The sequence below is a fragment of the Lithobates pipiens genome, unplaced genomic scaffold (genome assembly GCF_037356315.1).
Source record: "Lithobates pipiens isolate NorthernLeopardFrog02 unplaced genomic scaffold, aLitPip1_a1.2 Scaffold_27, whole genome shotgun sequence".
Taxonomy (NCBI): Eukaryota; Metazoa; Chordata; class Amphibia; order Anura; family Ranidae; genus Lithobates; species Lithobates pipiens.
The window spans coordinates 26,382,556-26,406,412 of NW_027507788.1; the positions used below are offsets into that span (position 1 = coordinate 26,382,556).

The 23,857-nt window shown below is 42.4% G+C and overlaps 1 protein-coding gene across 7 annotated transcripts in view; it reads right to left on the bottom strand.

Annotated features, from left to right (window-relative positions):
- Nucleotides 1-1,676: 1,676 nt before the first annotated feature.
- The window catches only part of ARHGEF1 (Rho guanine nucleotide exchange factor 1), a 194,227-nt gene continuing 172,046 nt past the window's right edge, over nucleotides 1,677-23,857 (bottom strand). For all 7 annotated transcript variants that reach the window (XM_077456662.1, XM_077456660.1, XM_077456661.1 and 4 more), the window contains 11 exons: nucleotides 22,713-22,790; nucleotides 20,078-20,153; nucleotides 19,103-19,270; nucleotides 16,722-16,809; nucleotides 16,189-16,293; nucleotides 12,279-12,325; nucleotides 10,170-10,277; nucleotides 8,625-8,825; nucleotides 7,361-7,485; nucleotides 5,489-5,568; nucleotides 1,677-4,683 (listed from right to left, as the gene is read on the bottom strand). In XM_077456662.1, the coding sequence (XP_077312788.1) occupies nucleotides 5,494-5,568; nucleotides 7,361-7,485; nucleotides 8,625-8,825; nucleotides 10,170-10,277; nucleotides 12,279-12,325; nucleotides 16,189-16,293; nucleotides 16,722-16,809; nucleotides 19,103-19,270; nucleotides 20,078-20,153; nucleotides 22,713-22,790 (1,071 nt within the window). In that variant the 3' untranslated portion in view covers nucleotides 1,677-4,683; nucleotides 5,489-5,493. The remainder of the gene's footprint in view (nucleotides 4,684-5,488; nucleotides 5,569-7,360; nucleotides 7,486-8,624; nucleotides 8,826-10,169; nucleotides 10,278-12,278; nucleotides 12,326-16,188; nucleotides 16,294-16,721; nucleotides 16,810-19,102; nucleotides 19,271-20,077; nucleotides 20,154-22,712; nucleotides 22,791-23,857) is intronic.

Consider the following 23,857-nt stretch of genomic DNA (forward strand, 5'->3'; position numbering starts at 1 on the left):
CACAGGGAGAAGTTACTTACCTTGTCCCCTGGATCCAGTGCTGTGTGATCGAGTTGTCCTCTGCTCGATTCACACAGTGCCCGAGTGCCGCCGAGCTCCGTTCCCTGTGACGTTACGGCGCACGGGAGCGGAGATCGGCGCCAAATTCAAAAAAGTTAAAAACACACAAAACACACACAGTACTGTAATCTTACAGATTACAGTACTGTATAAAAAAAATTACACACCCCCTTTGTCCCTAGTGGTCTGTCCAGTGCCCTGCATGCACTTTTATATTATAAATACTGTTTTTTTCTGCCTGGAATTTGGAGATTGTCCATAGCAACCAAAAAGTGTCCCTTTACGTCAAAAGTGATTTTAGACCAACTAGAAAACAGCGATAATAAATTAGAATCGCTTGCAGAATTGAGCGATAGCGATTTGTGGGGAAATTCGTCATCAAACACTAAATCTAATGACAGCGACAATTCTGCAAATGAGCAAATTTCAGTGTTTTTGGATTTGATTACATTATTGAATCATTTTTATTATTATTTATTATATTATAAACTTTATCATACCCGGGATGTCTGCTAGACTCTGGTTTGAACAGATTTAAGAGAGTTATTCCTAAGAATTACAGGACTACAATATAAAACGCCAAATTTCCACGCAAAATAATTGTACCGCTTTCAGCACCTAAAACCAGAACTAATCATACCGCCAGGGAGGTTAAAGAAGGGGAGGATCAGAGAAGACAGGATCACACAGCCTTTATACACAATGCAGGGGATTAACCCCTTAGGTTCCACAGTGAGTATAACGAGCGTGCTTTACTGCATATACAGACTGATTTTACTGTTGTGGGTTTAGTAACACTTTAAGGCCGGGTTCACACGGCTGCGATGCGGGAACGCCGCGAATCCGCGGCGTTTTCCCGCATCGCATTACTCCCGCCGGCAGTTCACACTGCTCTATGCGGATGGCTGGGAGTGTCAATGATATGTTAATGACACCCCCAGATCCGTCCGCATATCGCAGTGCGATCTGCCGATTCTGTTGCGGACCAAAAAAAGGGTCCCGTGCGAGTTTGCTGCGGGAGCGATGCGAATTCAGCCATACTATCTGTATGGCTGAACTCGCATCGCTACGGAGATCGGATGTGATTTGCGGTGCGAATCACATCCGGATCTCCCCCCGCAGCAGTGTGAACCCAGCCTAAGGCACGGATATGCAATTAGCGGACCTCCAGCTGTTGCAGAACTAAGAGTCCCATGAGGCATAGCAAGACTCTGACAGCCACAAGCATGACACCCAGAGGCAGAGGCATGATGGCACTTGTAGTTTTGCAACAGCTGGAGGTCCGCTAATTGCATATCCCTGCTTTAAGGGAACCAGTATTTTGCCATTTTGTTTACAGAAATCTCCGCCTAATCAATGAACCATTGGGCTTACAAAATGTACTGATGCACGATTGAACAAAAATGAGTCTTTCCCCAGAGACCCAGTTACTCCGCCATCTTACATCTTCAACAGAGAAGACGGAACCAGGATGTCAATCACAGGTTTATTGGAGACAACGCTGTCCTTCCTGGGACTGTCTTGCCACTCCTTGTACATCAGAGGCTTGCACATCACATCCTGTCACACAGGGAACGTTTAGTCCTACTTTATAATAAAACCGCAGAGACATAAAATGGAGAAAAAAAAAAAATCTTTATTTTTTGTGACATTTCTAAAAGTTACAACTTTTTGCGAAAAATGGTCTTTGGCATATATTGAGAAAACATCTCTAAGGAACAGTCTTCCCTCCCCAAACAGATACCTCCAAGCCAAACGCTCCCCAAATATAAAACAAAAAAGAAATACAAAAAAAAAAAAGCATCATATATATAAATATATAGGAATGATGTTTAAATAACCAAAACGGAATAAGAAGCCGCACTGGGCTAGAAAAAAAAAAATACAAATATATATATAATACCCCTCAATGTGCAAACCTGAACATGGCGATTCCTCAGATTCGTCATCATAGATTGGCAATGGAGGGCCTTGGAGTCTTTGGCGCAAGTCTAGAAGGCTGAAAAGGGCCCCGTGAGAAAATTTACTTCCACCACAACTGCAAGTTGCCCCAGTCTATATCATTCCACGCAAAGCATCTATTTACCAAAAAAAACATAACACTGGCTATAAAAAAATAAAAAATCCAAAAGATTCTAGATCTCCATCACGTTGCAGATTTCGGTGTCATCGGACTCTTGAAACATTTAAGATCTGTCCCTTGAAAGTCATTTCCATGATGAAACTGCTACAACTTTTCTTGCCTCTTCCGTTATGTAACTGGTTGCTGACTGCCCAGATAACGAAGAGGTGGGAGCTTTTTCTTTATTCGTGCACATAATTATTAAAGGATCAGCTTGCCCAAAACTCTTATCAGTTTTGCATAGATTCAAGTAGGGCTAATCTCCAACTGGCTTCTTAAGGACTGCAAAATTAGGTCCACACCCAAATTCCCAACTAGGTCCATTTACAGCACCCATTATCAATGGGTCCTGCTCTCACTGTTGGATTTGGCTTTATTTATTTTAGAGCAGGCAGAAGACTTATAACCTTGGCCTAGAACAGCCACAGAAAGGGCAGATTAGGCCACTCCAAGAGAGATGCCTCTGCTACGGCCCCCTAAGAAATTCTGGAAGCAAGCATGTGAGTAAACCCATCAGAATCCAGCAACAAGTCAAATATAAGTTCTGGTTGGACTTAAACTTTAACGCACAACTGTTTCAAGTGACAATTCTACCATGAGCAAAAGACATCTATGGCTTCTTCTAAAACCATTGACAGAACACTTCTTCACACTGTTTTTTTAATACACATACATAACAATCCATGTTAACATGATATAACCTTGGCAAAACCACTGTCTTGCATGGGTGACAACGGTCTAATTACCAGTCCTCAGTTACCAGGTAACTCAACACAGCAGACCCAGCATTGCTCTTACCAAGTAGCAAGAAGAGAATTTTACCTTGGCTATCTCAAGGATACAGAATGTGCATCCTAAGCTTATATAGCCATAGGTATAGTCTTAGGATGCTTCCGGATGGGTGTGTCTGTAAAGTCAGAGCAAGGTTGAGCTGAAATGACAGTAACTCCTAGCAACCAAACAGTTTTGTCCTATAACTCAGATAAGTGAAAAGTGAATCCTGGTCGGTTACTATAAGAGACAGTACTTATTAAATAAGCAAGTTAATGTACAAATACTCCTTAGCAGGAGTTAATACAAAATAATTCAGAAATTTGGCTAATGGAAGGATAGCATTTTCTGGCCAATGGGACCAATTAAATGCTCCCTTTCATGCTTCCAGTGTAGTATGGCCAAATGAGAGGGAGAATCGGATTAGCGGCTAGGAGCAACAGAAACTGAACTGCTGGTCCTTCCAACAAGCTTATGCATTAGGCCCTTGCACACTTTAATATGAGTATTAACAAAGCAACAGCAGAATAAATCTCAAGGACAGCAAATCCACATTAGACCAGCATTAGCCAGTAAGGACACAGCGCTCAGTTCCCTTGACCTGTGAATACTAATGAGGACTGATAATGACAAAGAGTATAGGCGTACTAGTCATTTTAATAAACGCAACCCATTGACCCCCAGGAAACTAGCAACACTGCTGTTCCCAGAGGCACAAAACAGCTCACGTCTCAATAACATCACTAGTTCCTAGCACGCTGATAATTGGTTCAGCCACAATCCACCTCCTGTATGCATTTTGTATGCCCTCTGACTGTCTTACTTAAAGAGCAGGCAAGCTGAATCTCAGTTGACTTCTTACATGTCTAATGAACAAGGGAGATGGAACAATCTAGCATTCCCAGCTCCGCCCCCTACTCTCTCACATCCATTGGGGGACTCTCTCAGAATTCTCAAATATAAATGAGATGAAAGGTATAAAAGTATATCCTGGAGATCTTTCTCTGGAGCCCCTGAGAGATATATGAAGCTAGTAGAAGGTTCAACCTGCCGACACCTACTCAAAATGGAAATACCAATTATGGGTAGAGAGACCCTTTAAGTTTTCACACCATCCCATTCTGTTATCTGCTACTAAACGTACCGCATTACTTTCGCTTCCAAAACCTTGTAGTCTTAAGCCATTCGTCTCAAAACTCATTTGTTTCCCTGAAATGTTAGATTATGGTTTCATGGTCCCGTTTGCTGCAGATTGGAAACCAGTAGAATTTGGTATCCTTTGTGTAGCTTTAAAATTTTTAGGGAGGAGGCACTGAAAGACCAGTCTTTTCTCTAATAAGCAAACCAGATCATTTTACTGTACAGCTACAATAACAATCTCTATATCTAATATATATACTTAAAGAAAAAAAAAAGAGAGAATACAGCATATATATATATATATATATATAAAAAGAGAGAGATGTTGGATCTCCCCACCCTGCTACAGTCCCTGAAAAATTACATATAAAAACAAAAAGGCACTTGTGTCTTGACCAATAGAAATAAAACAGGAGCCTCCTTTAAAAAGGTTGCCCACCCACATCCTATGACTGGCAGTCTTGTTTAGTCCCACCCGCATGATTATCCATCCCAAAGGAAACACCAAGATGGAGGTTTTGGCATTGAGTTGCTGTCCTTCTTGGTGTACGTGGAAGTGATGAAAAATAGATTTTGAGGCACGATCTTCCCTGTGGATATAAAAATGAAAATTACTCACACTAGATTTAAATGCAATGACTAAAACTTAAAAAAAAAAGTAATTTTTAATATCTGCAGCATTCAGTAAAATAATACCTGGAGATGTTGCCATGGAAGTCCTTGCTTGGGAAACTAAAGTTATAGGGTGGGAATGCTCTGTCCCTGTCTCCCAATTGTGCTAGTACGTTATCACCCCATTAAATGGGCTTCTGATGGAGACAAGTGGTCAATTAAACACACATTATGCAGGTACGGTCAACTGTTGTCTCCATCTGGAAACTCGCCCTAAGAAATGCCATGCAGCCATTGTTGGAGTGCATAGACACAGAAAGAGGCCGCAGAGTATTAGCAGCACAGAGGTGTACCAAAGGATGAGAAAAAGGACCCCTCTCTGATCCAGCATGACTGTGCTCTTGTGCACAAGGCATAAAGATCTGGTTTGTGGCGTATGGTGAGGACGAACTCAAGTGGCCGGCACAGCCAACAGCATACAAGGTCTTCTTGCCCCACATCAGTACCTGACCTCACAAATGCACTTTTAATGGAATGGGCACACATATCTAGACACCCCATAAAATCTTGTGGAAAACCTTTCTAGGAGAAAGGAGGTAGTTTTATAAAAAAAACGTCCAACAAGCTCATAAAAATGCGATGTTTGGGTGTCCAATTGTTTTATAAAATAGTGAATTACTAAATAGCTTGGATGGAAATACTGTATGTCATACAATAAAATCCCTCATGTACAGTCTACCCTGTTTCATGTGTACATATTTCCCCAAGACTCTGCTCACTCACCTGTTTCATGTAAAACTACTTTGTGATACTGAAAATTTGGTGACTGTCCTCTGCAGGTGTAGGTAATCCTCTTCAATCAACTGTGAACAAAGAACAAGAGGTATAGAGTCAGGGGATTCTCAAGCATTTCCAGTTTAGCCGAATAAAAACCATTACAAAACCAAATGGTCATTATGACCCTGCAAGAGGTGGAAATAAACTACTACAGGAAATATCACTAGCGGCATGTTTGAGTGGAAGCGAGTAGAGAATTTAGTCAATCAAACTGAAACAGTGGCTTTAGGTGGAGTTGACTTTTACATTACTGGCAAAACGTGCGAATGGGCAAAGTTGGACGTATTTCAAGTAATATTGAAAAATAGATTTTGGTGGGTAAGATATGAAGGGGAGTGCAGAGTGAATGACAATGACCAGTGTGTGTTGGAGAAGTGTACACAGAGTATGGTGGTGGGTGGTTACTGCAGGAGAGCAGTGCAGAGGATATGGCAGCAGGTGATATATATAGGAGAGGAGTGCAGGAAGTAAAGGGGGGTGATGAGAACAGAAGAGGAGCTCAGAGTATAGTGGCAAATGGTATGTGCCAGGTAATATGTGGCATATTGGATTGCAGAGGATATGGCAGTGGGTGGTATTGTGCTGGAAAGGAGTTTAGAGAGTATATAGGTGGGAATTATTTACAGGAGAGGAGTATGGAGGATATGGCTGAGGGGTATTTCAAGAGAGGAGTGCAGAGGGTTTGGCAGTGGGTGGTATGTGCTAGAAAGGAGATGGAGGATATGGCTGAAGGTGGTACATGCCAGAGAGGGGTGCAGAGGGTATGGTGGCAGGTGGTATATACAGGAGAGAAGTACAGATGATTTGGTGGCAATTGGTAAGCATAGGAGAGGGGTACAGAGAATATGGTGGCAGGCAGTATGTACAGAAGAGGGATACAGAATGTATGGTGGCAAATGGTAAGTGCAGGAGAGCAGTGCTGAGGGAATGGTGGCAGGTGGTATATACAGAAGAGGAGTACAGAGGGTATGGTGACAAATGGTAAGTGTAAGAGAGGAGTGTAGAGGGTACAGTGGCATGAACAGGACAGGAGTGCAGAGGGTACAATGGGGATGGAGGGAAGTTGGTAAGTACAGGAGAGGAGTGCAAATTGTGTGTGTGTGTGTGTGTGTGTGTGTGTGTGTGTGTGTGTGTGTGTGTGTGTGTGTGTGTGCGCGCGTGTGGGGGGGGGGGGGGGAGGGAATAAGCACAGAAAAGGAGCTCAGAGTATAGACACAAGTGGTATGTGCCAGGTGGTATGTGGAAAGGAGTGCAGAGGGTATGGTAGTGGGTGGGATGTGCTGGGAAGGAATTCAGAGAGTATGTAGGTGGGTATTAGGTACTGGAGAGGAGTATGGAGGATATGGCTGAAGGGGTATTGCAAGAGAGGAGTGCAGAGGGTTTGGCAGCGGGTGGTGTGCGTTGTAAAGAAGCTGGAGGATATGGCTGAAGGTGGTATGTGCAGGAGAGGAGTGCAGAGGGTATGATGGTGGGTGAAAACTGTAGGAGAGGGGTTGGCGGATATGGCTGAAGGTAGTAAGTGAGGGAAAGGAGTGCAGTGTATCACAGCTCATTGAGGGCTGTGGGTGCTTCCTTTCCTTACCCAAAACTGCTGACAGGGGCAGAGATACAGAAGGCTCTAAACAAGGCACACAGACTGCACAGGGTAGCTATTCTATGCCTGGAGTTCACAGCTTGAAAGACATCTCTTATCTGCTTAAGGCACAGCTAGTTAGTGCACAAGCCCAATTTATTAATTTTGTTTCAATAATATTTTTTCTTAATACTTTTTTTTATCATAATCTACTGCTGTGCACAGTACAGGCCATGAACACTTACCTTAAGTTGGTGGACCTTCTCCTCCAGTAGTAGGATATGCCTTCTAACCTCTTCTGATTGCTCCTGAGATAGTACGATGGGAGCACATAGAGACTCTCCAACATCTCTGGAGGCCAGGTCTTGACCTGTAGAGAGGAGATATGAGAAGTTCAGAGTCGATCATTTTCATCTATCTGCAGCCAAGCCATAACTACGATCATAACTACAGATAAACTCCAGGCACAGATAACGCAGCTCTTGTAAAAAAAAAAAAAAAAAAACACATGGTGCCACTTTGCTGCATACCTTGCTCTTTTGTCAATTTGTTAATATATTTTTATCAGGATATATATATATATATATATATATATATATATATATATATATATATATATATATAGCCCCTTCCCACCCAGCCCAGGCATTCTTTTAACAAGCAGAGCGGGAAGGATCAGACGATCACACGACCACTGTGATTGGCTGTCTAAGTGGTCACATGGTCAGGAGCTGGTCCTGGCGACGCCTGATTAGTAAAGACTGAGAGCGGTCTTTAACTGTCAATTACTGTGCTGGGAGCACATGCTCTCATTGACGCATATGGGCGGCATATGGGCACTAAAGTTGGACCCCAACGCCCCTGCGAGGGCTAATGGGCGATCTGTTATGTTAAGCTCTGTTCTGTATGTCTATGTACATTCAATAAAACCTGGAAAATTGCCTTTATGTCAGTCTCTTCCATTGTTCTTGCCCAACACATGGACAGGAAGCGACACAGAGCAAAGGGTTAGCGGTCAGGTGACCGCACTAAAACAACTTAAAAGGGTTGATTATAGAATGATTTTTAAACAAACTAATAAAGAAAGTGACAACACAGTTATAGAAGTGCCATGTGGCCATTGGTTGTCATGATTCTTGTTGGGATTTCTGGTAGGCTCAATGTGTATTTCTTTTACAGTTATTTAACAGATATAAAAAAACAATGTCAATGTATTTTTACAAGCCCAAAAGGCAGAAAATAAGAGAAGTTCATTGGGGGTTTACGAACTCAAGACTAACTTCTGCAAGCTGCACCGCAACATGACGGGATCCCAACCCTTTCATTGGGGGTGAATATTTTAGTTGTCTGGAAAGACCAATTGCATGAATATAAAAACTTTTCCAATATTGACATATAAAAAATAATAATTATAAAACAGACCATAATTGCCACCCAAAGCAAACTGTGCAACTTCTAAAACTTCTATCAATTAGCCAGATGGTAGACCCATACATCTGGAGCGCTCACCGTTCTCTCCCGGGTCTCTGCCTTCTCGCTCGGACTCTGGAACAGAATTATCTCCTTCCTGGTCTCCATTGGCGGCCTTTTCATCCTGAACATTTTGAGATGCCCCGGTTTCTTCGCGAGAAAATTCAGACCAACTTTCCAATGACTCCACATCTAGGCTAAGGCGAATGTTACGTACTAGCAACCTCTTCAGCACCGTCACTGGGAGGAGGGAAAGAAGAGGATGGGTAAGGCTACACCACTTACTAACTAAAATTTCCAGTTGTTCTAAACAACCATATACCATCCACAATATATTATTAGACAATCTGTAATCTTTCTGGGACTATGGTTTCTGCTTAAACGGAATCCCAGGTAGAGATAAAAAGCAGATTATTGCTGCTCCTTAGCACCTTATTAAATGTATATTTGGTCCGACAAATCAATAGAGTTCAAGTGTAAAACATACATGTGTAAGCATTGACTGTAGAGGTAATATTAGTATCAGGAGGTCCCATTGCATTATGCAGTAAAACAAGGATATTAGTCCATCAGGCAAAGCAGAAGGCCCAGAGGGTATTCCAAGAGGCAGCTCAGACTCACATAAGCAATTGGTATTATATAATAAGGAATACAATAGTGACTAACTCAATTAAAGCAGAGTTCTGCCCGCCCCTTTAAAAATACACATACTGTAAGGAGTAGTCACTTCATTGGGTATAGTAAAATTCCTATATATCACCTTAGCGTTGCAGTCCCAAGCAAGGAAGATTAATTTTCCCTGGAAGGCGTCGTGCGTCCATTCCAGCTGAGAATAACTGTCTCCGGTGTGTGAGTGAGGAATAAGAACAATGTCTCTGTATCCATCTCTAGAAGACTTGAAAGTTGACAGTCATTCAGGACTGCTTGGGACTGCAACGCTAAGGTGATATATAGGAATTTTACTATACCCAATGAAGTGACTACTCCTTAAGGCTGGCTTTATCAGCAGTGTCTGGTGAGTTTAACCCCCGAGGGGGTACGCATCGCATGTGGTGAAGCACTCCCGGTTTATGGTGGAAGAAAGGTTGACAGCACTTTGATCACCTAGCAACGCTGATTAGATCACTAAAGACACCTTATCTGCACACTAAGAACTTTCTAGTGATTTTTCGTACATTATTGCTTCTGTAAAGGACTCTCTCTAAAGCGCTGTTTTAATACTGATATTCTCAGATATATACTGATGAATTGTTTGTATTACTTTTTATATATAGATAGAGATATATATATATATATATATATATATATATATATATATATATATATTACACTGGAGGAACAGAGGGAGGCAGAGAGCAGTGAAGGTTTGTATAAGGGGGTTGGATGTACTTTGACCTGAATAGAACTGCCATTGTGTAATGAAGTGAGAATATGGCATTGGTGAAATGTTTTTTGTTTTTACATGTGCTGCTCTCCCATTGTGAGAAGGAGGCTGTAATAACTGGTCACGTTTTGCGATTTCTCAGCTCTTTATAACCTCCAGCAAGGTTTACGGTTAAAGTCATATGCCGGGACCCAACTTACCCTCTTCCAGAGCTGCACTGGCTACATTCCCTCCCAAGTTGTGGGTCAGGGTTGGGTCCCCAAGACTCTCCTCCTGTCCTAAGCCAGCTTCCTCCAAAGACTCTTTTTCTGTAAATACAAGGAAAATGCGTAATAAAAGCGACCTATAAAACAAATGTTATACAACTGTATACAGCATTAGGAAATGTTATAAGTGTCATGCACTTGAAGTAGAAAAAAAATGCCATTTATTTAAAACAAAATACAGCTTACAGGCAAGATGCTCTTAATACACCAGATATGATAACAGCCATAACAAAGTCAGCACCCAACAGCCGTGGTGACACTGATAGAGCCATAGAGAACCTGCTGTGCTCTAATCATCATAATGATAATGACCATGAGCACATAGTGAGATGCTACTTTACATATGTGTCGGGGGGGGAAGGGACAGTAAGAACACACAGCCAAGCTGCATTTTTACCACCCCAAACTTACTCCCCTTTGAGAATTTTTCACCCAAGCTTTGCAATTAGGTTTGCCTGTCAATTTTTCATGCGGACCTCATTGAAAGCTACATGTAGGCCTACAAGAGTCCTGATATGAATTCACTTGTGCCCATTTAGATCAGTCTACATCCGTGTTCACTCAGGTTAAAAAAAAATAAAAAAAATAAAAAATTAAAAAGAACATCCTTTTTTTTTTTTTTTTTCCAGACCTAAATGTGACAGATCAAAGGTAGCCTGATGGAATTGGACACAAATCCGTGGAGTATGGGGACAAAACTGAACGGGCACGGATGTCAAACCGCTAACATCTCTCCCGTTCTGCTCCAGTTATGATTGGTGGGGCGCTGTAAAGCTTCCTGGTGGTTTAGCCAAGGTGGGTTCAGGCTACGATCCGAACACGCCTAATTAGTTGTTGTCAAAAAAAGTTTTAAAATAAGTCATCGTTGCTGCTTTAAAATAATGTAAAAAGTTTAGAATAATAATGGTCATTAAAGGTTCACCTTTTGGAACATTTTACATGTTCCAGCTCCTGCCACCATTGCCCCAGATTCCCCCTCCGTGACAGTGGGGTAAGGGGCACAGCCAGGGGTGGGGTGAAGACGGGCCCTGTTAGGTAAGCTGTATGGGGCCCCGTGATTTATAACAGCAGGTGTGTGTGTGTGTGTGTGTGTGTGTGTGTGTGTGTGTGTGTGTGTGTGTGTGTGTGTGTGTATATATATATATATACACACACATACATATACAAATACATACACACACACACACACATATACAAATACATACACACACATATATATATATATTTATTAAATATCAAACGTTGGCGCTATATGAATTGTGTATTATAATAATAATAATAATACTTAACCCTGACACCCCCACCAGGTACTTATATACATCTTCGTAATATAAGTGTCCTCTTCCACTGTTCATGAAGCCCAAAAACTTCTTCATCCCTGGCCATGCCTACACACTATTCCCTCAACAGACTTGATTGAGGAATTACTCCAAACGTCCCTACCGTAGAGTCACTTCTATAGGGAGTTACTATAATGCTGAAGAAGGTTTTGGGACACAGGATAGAAACAATACTCACCTTCAACCTGGAGCTATCACTACGCAGTACTTCTTTTCTGCCACTAGATGTTCTCAGTCTTTAGGGTTGAATGATGATCAGCATCATCCAACCCCCTTCTGCCATGAACCCGGTGAAAGGTGGGTGTTAGACTAGTACTGCATGGTATCGCAGCATCCTGATGCAGAAGAAGAACCTGTGATGTCAATGGACTGACCAGACAACCCTTTAAAAAAAACTGTATATATGTATATATTTGTGCAGAGGAAACAGGAAGGTGGGGTTGAATACTACAAAAAAGTATAGTATACTACAAGAATATACTGTAAAAAAAATTGGGGGGCGGTCACTGAGGACATCCTTTGTAAAATGCTAGTTGCTTGGTTGTAATTGTAACCAATTGGCTTCAATAAGTCACTAAAACGCAGCCCTTCTTCTGTTCGTGGGGCAATGAATGGCAAGCTCCTTTAATTGAAATAATGGTAATAGCTGACAAAATTAAATGGGTAAGTGAAGAGTATTTGGTTATAATTTTGTATCTCTTACCCTCTTTGGTAACAGACTCTTTCAGGGAAGCACCATTCTCACTAAATCTGCAAAACAAGACATAGAGGATTAATACAGAATGAACAAGACCACCAACATGACATCTTTAGAAGGGATATATCTTTGTAAAGTGCACTTCCTGTAGCTTACATTTCTATGAACAGAAGAACCATTCTGATCTAAATCTTTGATTCTGTCCAGCCCGTCCTGTGATTCACATACCTGCACCACACTGCAGAGCCAGGAAGACCACTCCAATGTTTCCTGAGCTTCACAGCTACATGTGTTACCTGTCTGCCCATTGGACAATGAATAAGCAGTGTGATCATGCCGATTTACTTCAAAATAGGTAGGTTGGAGATGTAGAAGTAACATAGGAAGCTGCCAATCTATACCAGGGAAACCGTGGTGTTACAGTATCTGCCCATAGTTTGATAAGCCCTATGTATATCTAAACAGAATTACAGGTAAAAGAGTACATGTAGTTGTACTGCAAAGTGCTTATACCCAGAATTTAGTGGTAAGCTCCTCCCCTCTTTATTCTAGACCCTCCCAGTTCTGCATTAAACCCACCTACTTTTACAAGGTGTGGATCGCTGCATCAAAGTCTGTTATAGATCGATGAATTAGGGCAGGGGTCTCCAATCTTTCTAAACAAAGGGCCAGTTTACAGTCATTCTGACTTTAGGGGGGACAGACTGTGCCCATTGGGAGAAAAAATCGTCCTGGCATCAGTGGCAGTAAACAATGCAGCTTTGGTGTCCATGGGAGGAATACTGCTCATCACTGGTGCCAATAGAAGGAATAGTGTCCCATCATTGGTATCAGTGGAAAGACCATTGCCCCATCACTGGTGTCAGTGGGAGGAAGAGTGTCCCATAATTGGTGTCAATGAGAAGAATAGTGCTCCATAATTGGTGTCAGTGAGAGGAATAGTGTCCCATCATTGGTGTCAGTGAGAGGAATAGTGTCCCATCATTGGTGTCAGTGAGAGGAATAGTGTCCCATCATTGGTATCAGTGGAAAGAACATTGCCCAATCACTGGTGTCAGTGGGAGAAAGAGTGTCCCATCATTGGTGTCAGTGGGAGGAATAGTGCGCTATCATTTGTATCAATGGGTGGAATAGTGCCCCATCATTGGTGTCAGTGGGAAGAATAGCGATCGTTGTTGACACTTGGAGGACTAGTGTCCCATCATTGGTATTAATGGGTGGAATAGTGCCCATTCATTGGTGTCAGTGGGGAGAATAGTGATCGTTGTTGACACTTGGAGGACTAGTGTCCCATCATTGGTGTCAGTGGGGAGAATAGTGATCATTGTTGATGACACTTGGAGGAATAGTGTCCCATCATTGGTATTAATGGGTGGAATAGTGCTCCATCATTGGTGTCAGTGGGAGGAATAGTGCTCCATCATTGGTGTCAGTGGGAGGAATAGTGCTCCATCATTGGTGTCAGTGGGAGGAATAGTGCCCCATCATTGGTGTTAGTGGGGAGAATAGTGACCATTGTTGATGGCAGTGGGAGAAATTGTGTTTTGTATCAGTGGGAAGAAAAGTGCTCCAAAGGCCGGATAAAGGTGAGCAAAGGGCCATGCACATGGCCCCCCCAGGCCGCAGTTTGGAGACTGACGAATTAAAGTATAGAAAAAATTTGAATGGGAGCGCCAGACCAAGGAAATCAGTCTAGAATCTTTAATACGGGTGTTATTTCAACAAAACAGCCAATGTGTTTTGGGGCTCAAAGGTCTTCCTCAGGGTCTAAATATTATGTGTAGTTGTAAGTTCTCAAACATAGCACAGTCATCAGAAATCATTTGAAGAATGGATTGTGAACATCCCTGAAAAAGGAAATCTTTCAGCCCCCAAAACGTGTTGGAATTTTAATGTCTTCCTGTATGAATTAACACCAGAATTTAGGACTTTTCTTACACCTGGATTTCAAACTTGGGGTCCCCCAGCTAAGGTATATAGTGTATGTGCTGAGAGTAGCCTCATTGGAGTCACTGTGCCCCCAATGAATGTGAACGATCTTCTTTGACCATGAATCATTGAGTCAAATCCAGCACCTCAGTCATACATCCTACTGTGTGCGATTAAAATGTTAACCCTATGCCCACTAGGGCCATATATCCGTTTATCAGTGACAGATATCCACCATTAGTCTCCACAAGATACTATTTATTGTACAGATCTTCATAGCTACCCAATCCTAAACAGCTAAGAAATGTCTAATACTTGGTAAAGTTTTCCTTGGAAGACTAATTTAAAGTGGACCCAAACTAAAAAGGTTGCCTTTAACTTGGTCCTCACCAGCATCATATTTGTATCTTCCTCCTGCTCCCCTGCCTCTCCATTAAGCTGTCAGGAGCAAGAGGAAAGTCCTGTGTAGCCTGCAAGTCACTGGAGTCATAGATCATACAAGGCTGCAACATTGCTGATTGTCCCACTGTTGTCACATGGAGGGAGTCACATGCTCCTACATATCCGGAAGTACCAGGTATTTCCTCTGGCTCCCAGCATTTAGCGGTAACAGAGAAAAGGAAAGGTAAGGAAGACTTTTTCAGCGGGAATGTGGAGGAACGTAGTTCCAGCACCTCCAGAAATGTATGTAATGTCAAGAAGTGTTGGGGTGTGCCGAGGGTCTATTGATGCTGGCTGCTGGGGGATCTATTGTCACTGGTGGGGAACTATTTTTACATGGGGATCTATTGCTGCTGGGTAGGTCTATGCTGGTAGGGGGACTTAGGTTTTTTTTTTTTTGGGGGGGGGGGGTCAATTGTTGCTTGGAGGAATCTATTGCTGCTAGCAAATCTATTGCTGCTGGCTGCTGGAGGGTCTATTGATGCTGGCTGCTGGAGTGTCTACTGCTGCTGGCTGCCAGAGGGTCTACTGCTGCTGGAGAGTCTATTGCTGCTGGGGTGTTCTATTACTTCTGGCTGCTGGGGGGGGGGGGTCTGTTACTTCTGGCTGCTGGGGGGTGGGGGTCTATTACTTCTGGCTGCTGGGGGGGGTCTATCGCTGCTGGCTACTGGGGGGGGGGGGGTTATTGATTCTGGCTGCTGGGGGGTCAATTGTTGCTGGGGCGGTATTTTGTTGTGGGGGGTTGATTCTTGCTGGGGGGTTCCATTGTTGTGTGGGGGGGGGGTTCCATTGTTGCTGAAGGATCTATTGGAATCTATTTTATTGTCTTTCCTGTTATCATGAACAAATTCAATACAAATTACCAAGTAGCACTAAATGATACTTGGTTATGTATTCTCTAAACGGGGCAGTGCTGGGAGTTGGGTAGTGAGTAGAACCTAGGGATGGTACTCAAAGGTGGGTAGGAAGCAGAGATGAAGGGTGACTCAGATGGGGGGGGGATTCCTGCGGCTATTCTCTAAGGAAAAAAAGCCCTGAAAGTAAATATATGCTTGTGAAGTTTGGGAAATTAGACCACATCTGTTGCTTTGCTCTGATTAAATTCAGAACATTAAGATTCACTCAGCAAATAGGTGACCTTTGGGGTCCCAGTCACAGAACTGAGCTGCGATATCTCAAGTTGTTGTACTGTGGGGCCATTCGTTGTGAACAGAATCCCAGTGCACCTTCACAACGCACCTGCATCGTAGCACGCTACCATGCATTATGGTGCATTAGCAAAAATGCTGCAGGTCTGATTTTTGGTGCATTGTGGTGCTACCACCCATTTAAATAAGTTAAAGCCCCACAATGGTCCATCTTAGTGGCGTGAATAAGCCCCTTCTCCGACCTGTGGATATGTACATTTATATAGTCACTTTGCTCAAAATATCTTAATGTCCTTAAATGACAGTAGAGAGCAGATTGTTCCATATATCACGTACGTCATGAATAGTTGATGCATAAAAACTACAGGACAGGTTTATCGGCCTAACAATGGACTTACTCTGAGGGGCTCTGTGGGATCATGCGTTGACTGTGGAGGGATAATCTTGGCTTGCTTGAAGACGATTCAAAATGGCCAGTACTCTGCTTGACCAGAGAAAACCACCTGTAAAAAGAGGAACGTTACCGTCATTTTACTGCAATGGAGGCACAGATTTCTATTATCTATTGTGGCTTCCTGTACTGTTTGCCGGCCCATTGGGTTATGAACAAACACCATCACCTCAACCTGCCTTTCCCTTTACTTCCTGTATTCTGCCTACTATACATGGGACACGCTATATTGATGGCACTGTGCAATGCAACAAAGTCTAATTGGCACACAGAACAGAACATCTTGCTATTATGCTCCACTTGGGGCCGACAAGGGCTTAACAATAAAAGAATGAAAGAACACTTATGGTATAACATTGTCTGTAAATTATTTATGCCCTGCAAGAAAGAAAGAAAAAAAAATGCATATGGCACCACCAACAGGCGTAAAGTGAGACTAATAAAAAACAGGCAAAAGCTTACCTTCCCCTATGAACTTACATGTTTTTCTCAGATGTTGTGGGGGCCACCAGTTCATAAATCTGCGGTCTGTCCTCCCATTTGAATATAACAAAGAAGGCCTTGTTATCTGCAAAGAGATCAGGTTTTAGACTGTAAGCCATCAGCAACTGTGTACGCGATAGGTGTGAAGCTTTTGTATGGTGGGTGGAGCCATGGCGTGGGCTCAACTGGTAAATGTGCGAAGTGCGATATTCTCACCACTACAAATCAAGAGTAGGCAACGGAAAATCATCTTTTTCCCTACTGTAACTGTGTTGTACAATTCTTAGTATTAGGTTGGCCAATCTCAAAACCCTACAAGACAACTGGGTCAACAGAATTGCTAATTACTGTTCATGAAGATTCTCAATACTTGTTAAAAATCTCTGTGCAAACTCTTGGGTTCTTCCAAAAAAGACAGGAGATGCTAGCTCTGAGTGCACCAGTTTCAGACCATCAGGAAAGTCATAATATGAAAAGTGGTGTTGGGTTCTTGTGCTACAGCATCCCCCTCCCATACACTAGGACAGTGATGGTGAACCTTGGCACCCCAGATGTTTTGGAACTACATTTCCCATGATGCTCAGGCACTCAGCAGTGTAGTTGAGCATCATGGGAAATGTAGTTCCAAAACATCTGGAGTGCCAAGGTTTGCCATCACTGCACTAGGATTTGGATGCCAGAGGAGCAGGCTAAGCGGTTACATTGATTTATATGTGCCAGGTACACTTTAAAGGAAACCTGTATTGGAAGAAATACATGGGCCATCACTGCTAAGATCCTGAAAGTGCTCACTGCTTAGCTGTCTCTTGCTACGATACTTGCCCGTGTCTCTGAACTAGAACAAGTGTGCAGATCAGAAAAGGAACAGTGAAGTCAGAAGTCCTGATGTACATACTCATTCTGAGTTGGTGGCATATAACATAATGAAGCCCCTGGATCTCTATGACAGCCATAAAAATATATTTTTTCGATAAATATTATAATCGTATTTTCTCCTTTTAGGTTTCCTTAATTTGAGCCATTATTGAACTCTTTAACATGGCTTCCCAACAGCTCTTTAGGTGGGCTTCAATGCCCAGGAATTAACGCAGCTCTCTTAGTGGTTGCGTGATTGGGAGCCCATTCCTGCATAAATGCAAGAGGATAAGGGAAACGTTGGTTTTTAATTTAGAACAGCATACTGCCGATTCAGAAGCACTTGGTTAAGTGAATGTAGAACAATTCACTTTTTTTCTTGAGGCCCATCTTTTGGAGCCATAGGATAATTGTTAGAACCTCTCTCTGTTGGATCTGTAGTTGTGTGTCCCCATTGGGTTGATTTCCCGTCACTTATTATCTCTATGTTAAAGTGTTACAGGGGCTGGAAGTAATAAGAATTCCCTCCAATGGGGACAGAAAGAGCAACACAAAATTAGAAAATTTCCAAATAGGGACCAGTGGTCTCCAAACTGTGGCCCTCTGCTTGCCTTTATCTGGTGCTTAAGGGTACTATTCTGCCAACTGACATCAACAATGGAACGCCATTTTTCCCACTGATGTCAACAACGGGGCACTATTCTTCCCAATGATACCAACAATTGGGCACTATTTCTTCCAATGATACCAATGATGAGGCACTAGTCTTCCCAATGATAACAATGATTGGGCACTATTTCTCCCAATCATGGGGCACCATTTCTCCCAATGTTACCAATGATGGGGTACTATTCCTAATATCAAATATCTGAAGGACAATAAACTGGCCCTTTGTTTAGAAGGTTTGGAGACTCCTGGTCTAGACAGTAGGTCAACACATTGTGCTGTAAGGCCCATACTGTCTTCGCTACATGCTTTGATTTTGTGACCCTCCACCACGGTTGCTTCACCTCCTGGAATTCCGGGGATCTAAGGAGGGAGATCACGCTGCGTCAAAGGCCCAGACGTCAGCATCATCTTCTCAAGGCAAACCATCAGCAGGAAGAGAGCGCAAGGCCATGTCCTGGGTGAAATGACTTGGCGCTGCATGTTAATCATGACCCACACTGTGGTGTCACTAAAAGTTCTTTAATTTTGTAAAGGAGACAAGAAAGCTGAACCCGGCTGCTAGTCTAACAGCTCATATGCTGGAATCCTCCTAGCAGCCAATGATGTCCTCAACCTCACAGGTTTATGGAAGTGGCTGTAGGGAAGGAGTGTGTAAATAAGGTGCACTTTTATGATTACAGTGACATATATACTATATTTCGATTTTTTTTTTTAACGTGTGCGGTACCCTCATGACCTTCGATCTCTAACTTTTGTCTCCACCTCACCAGGGATGTCCACCCCCCGATGTGATCATAATAACATCACTAAGGTTCTATTGTATTTCAGCTGGATTTGAACTTGTGGATACTCACCAGTAGCCACTTCTCGAGCCATTGCCGTATTTAGCTTAATGATTGGACTCAGCATCAACTTCCCATCAGGCGTTGGGGTGAGTGTCCGACTTTGGCACTTCAAGACTAATCGCTCATCCTGCTTCTGAAGTAGCATCATGATGTCATCCAACAGCAGGACATGAACATCTGATGAATGAGAATTTAAGGGTGTTACAAAAGTAAAGAAAAAAGGTAAGTGCACTATATGAGCCTATTCAGTATGACACATCATGGGCAACGCTTAAAAGGACAAAATGCTGCAGATGTGGTTTCCCTGTAATCCCTGTTAGTGTGAACCTGTTTGATGACAGACGTCTCCTTCTTAAGTGCATACCTGCCAAGTAATATGTATAGGACACTTTTCCCAATGGCAATGCTTTCCTCTCCGAGTTTGCCTCTTCAGAAGAAATAAACATCATCCAAGGCCATCATCTCCGGGAGTGAGATGATGGATCAGAAATGACCCAATCATGTGAATCTTGGTTCTTGTGTAGTTCTGGTCTGTTTTTACATAAAGCGTGCCACAGATCAACCCCTGCTGTAGCCTTATGACTTGCTTTAAACTTGCAATGTTGCAGCCTAATCACTGGGGTAAAGGAGAGTAAGGAAATGATCTTCCTGCCTTAAGCAGACTGATGGCATCAACTCAGCCTAGGTAAAGCCACTGGGATTGAATTTAAAAATGCCTTTTAATAATTAAAGGTGTACGGTTAACTTTAACTTGGTTCTCACCAGAATCGTATTTGCATCTCCCTCCCACTCCCCTGCCTCTCCATTTAGCTGTCAGGAGCAAAATTAAAGTCCTGTGTAGCCTGCAAGGTATACAGGGCTATGCACTCTCCATGGAACATTACTGATTGGCCCACTGTTGTCACATGCTCTTACATATCCGGAAGCACCAGATATTTCCTCTGGCTCCCAGCACTACAGTATAACAATGATGAAAGTTCTCACCTACTGACTTGTCCTTGCTGACCCTCCAAGTAAGCGCTCCCTCATAGATGAGATTTTTCCTGCTAATATCAATGTTCTGAAAACAAAAACGGAGGAGGGAATTTAATATGGGGTGACAATAAATACAGCATAAAAAAAAAAACATCTGAACATCAGCCTCTCTTTATGAATCCAACAACAAGCCGCTTATAAAATAATTTATAGAGGTAGTGCTATATACCATCCCTAAGGCTACATTTGCCTTGAAGGATAGAATAAAAATGCAGCAAGCTCCCAGGGGTATGTAATTTGCAACAGACCTGCCTCTTGTTCTTGATAAAGACCTATTGTATATCTTTTATATTGACCCCCCTTTAGGGGAACCAGTTAGACATGGGCATTTGTAAGGATTTCAATCCTTTCAGGGGTTGCTTGTTTTTTCTAATTTACTTGTATTCTCCCCTTGTCAGATTAGGATTTTTAGGCTGTAAAGTGGTCTGTCTTGTGTCTTGCCCAAACTCAGTTCTGGTTAAGAATCAAAAAACAGAGAGAGAACACAGGTATATAACAGTACACAAATATCCCCAAGCAGTAAGACTGCACTATTATAATAATGAATTAAAGCATACCTAAATCCAAAAAATAAAATATATTGCAGCTTAACATCCCTTAGATGAGGTAGCTGCATTATTTTATTCCCAGGCTTTTTGCCTTTATTTTCAACTGGTAACCCTGTAAATCCTTCATGTCCCTTCATATCTACACTCATTTTTCCATTGTATCTATGGAGGGAGCCATGGTTATGGCAAAGACTGGACTTCAAACATGCCTGCCTTTGTTTATCTCCATTGCATGGTGGATTGACAGAGCTATTAGTCTACAAAAAAAAAAAAAGGTTCTTTGTGTTTTCTTTAAATCTCTGAAGGGGTAAGGACACTGCATTTCTGGCAAGATCAATATGTATTTTCTGTACTTGATTAAAATGTTCTTAGCCTGAAAAAGTGAAAATGAATGCAGCCATCACATCTAAGGACTGGAAAGCTACAATGTACATTTTGTTTTTGGGTTTAGATCAGTGGTGGTCAACTTTCTTCATATTGGGGGGCCTCAAGTGTGGCCCTCAACATCACCAAGGGCTGCACATAAAATTCAGTGAATATATATTATCAGAGACAGGAGACACACAACAGACTATGGGCAAGATACAAGAGATGGTCAGAGACTGAAGACATGAGCCAAGAGATGGTCAAATACTGTGGTCATGATAGAAGAGATGGTCAGAGAATGAAGCCATGATCCAAGAGATGGTCAAAGACTGTGGTCATGATAGTAGAGATGGTCAGAGAATGAAGACATGATCCAAGAGATGATCAGAGATTGCAGATGTGATCCAAGAGATGATCAGAGACTGAAGACGTGATCCAAGAGGTGGTCAAAGACTGTGGTCATGATAGAAGAGATGGTTAGAGAATGAAGACATGATCCAAGAGATGATCAGAGATTGCAGATGTGATCCAAGAGGTGGTCAGAGACAGAAGACATGATCCAAGAGGTGGTCAGAGACAGAAGACATGATCAAAGAGGTGGTCAGAGACAGAAGACATGATCAAAGAGGTGGTCAGAGACAGAAGACATGATCAAAGAGGTGGTCAGAGACAGAAGACATGATCAAAGAGGTGGTCAGAGACAGAAGACATGATCAAAGAGGTGGTCAGAGACAGAAGACATGATCAAAGAGGTGGTCAGAGACAGAAGACATGATCAAAGAGGTGGTCAGAGACAGAAGACATGATCCAAGAGGTGGTCAGAGACAGAAGACATAATCCAAGAGGTGGTCAGAGACAGAAGACATAATCCAAGAGGTGGTCAGAGACAGAAGACATGATCCAAGAGGTGGTCAGAGACAGAAGACATGATCCAAGAGGTGGTTAGAGACAGAAGACATGATCCAAGAGGTGGTCAGAGACAGAAGACATGATCCAAGAGGTGGTCAGAGACAGAAGACATGATCCAAGAGGTGGTCAGAGACAGAAGACATGATCCAAGAGGTGGTCAGAGACAGAAGACATGATCCAAGAGGTGGTCAGAGACTCTTGGGGCTACAGGAGACTGTTAGAGACTGTGACCATGCTATAGGAGTTGTTGGAGAATGGGGAAATGCTTCAGTAGACAGCCATAGACTGGAGACTTATTATTAGATGAGGCTGTTGGAAATCACTACTATAATAGGGTAATGGGGGAACACAGATTAGTGTCTGGAGGGACCTCAAGGGATGCACAAAGTCCCAAAGGGCCGCAGGTTGGGCACCAAGGGTTTAGATACAAGGGTTTTTAAAATGGTGCAACCATACTCTTTGGGGATGTGTGCGCATTGCTATTCACTTGCGTTCTTTCCCTGTAGGGCATAAAAGTCAGAACACTGTCAGGTAACTTCAACAAATGTTTTTTGTGTCTGTGTCATCAGAATTGAGTTTGGGCAGGAGACACGAGGGCTCTACTCTGGATATGATAAGGAGAGGATATAAGTACATTTTAAAAATCAAGCAAACCTTGGTAGATAAGGCTGCAACAGCTCAAGAGAGGAAATTCATATTACTATGATTGCTCATTGGCGACTGGTTCTTTTACAGAAGAGAAGTCGTTATGTTGCTCTTACCTTGAACTCATTAAACAGTGGGTCACTGCTCTGCTTCAAGTTTGACATATCAAGACGTCTTTGGTAATCGGTAAGTTTCTGTTAAGGACAAAAAAAAAGATAGATATTATACACACATATATTAGAGCTGCCTAAACACAAGGAAAAGGCCAGCCGAAACTTCTCTAAGTTACAATCAGATACAGGCATTGCCATTGTGATGATGGACAAACCTGCAAACTGTCATAATGTATTATATACACCAGAGGCCAAGTGACTACCAAAACAACATTGGAATGCTTCCCTTGTATATCATCACAACTACCTGACATGTAAACTGGCACCTATCAATTGAAAGGGTTCCATTATTAACCACTTCAGCACCTTATATGATTAATGTATGATTAAGTCCATATATGTATGAGACTGACCTGGGGCTACCCACCTTCTATTTCAGAGTATTGTATAATATTGTACATTGATTGTTATACGATGGTTCATTGGTTTTATTCAATACGCATGAATTGATGGACAAAATTGTTTTAATGATTTGTAATAAAAATGTATAAAAAAAGAGCAGAAAAGACAGCTACAGTATATGCACCTGTGGAAGTTAAATTAACCACTTGACCTCTAGAAGATTTACCCCCCTTCATGGCCAGGCCATTTTTTGTTATACAGCACTGTTATTTTAACTGAGAATTTTGCGGTCCCTACAGGGAAAGAAAAGCCATTACATCCCTGCTGACGGAGCTCTGCATTGTTTACATATGCAGAGCTCCATCCAGCTTCTCTCCTCGATGATCGGCGGGTGCTGGCGGACATTCATTAACTTGCACCCGCTGATCGTCTTCTGCTGTGACTAATTGCAGCAGAAGCGGCGGCGCCCCCTATGCGGAAGTGCAGAATCACATATACACACATATATATATACAGTGATGTGAAAAAGTGTTTGCCCCCTTCCTCATTTCCTGTTCCTTTGCATGTTTGTCACACTTAAGTGTTTCGGAACATCAAACCAATTTAAACAATAGTCAAGGACAACACAAGTAAACACAAAATGCAATTTGTAAATGAAGGTGTTTATTATTAAAGGTGAAAAAAAATCCAAACCATCATGGCCCTGTGTGAAAAAGTGATTGCCCCCCCTTGTTAAAACATACTAT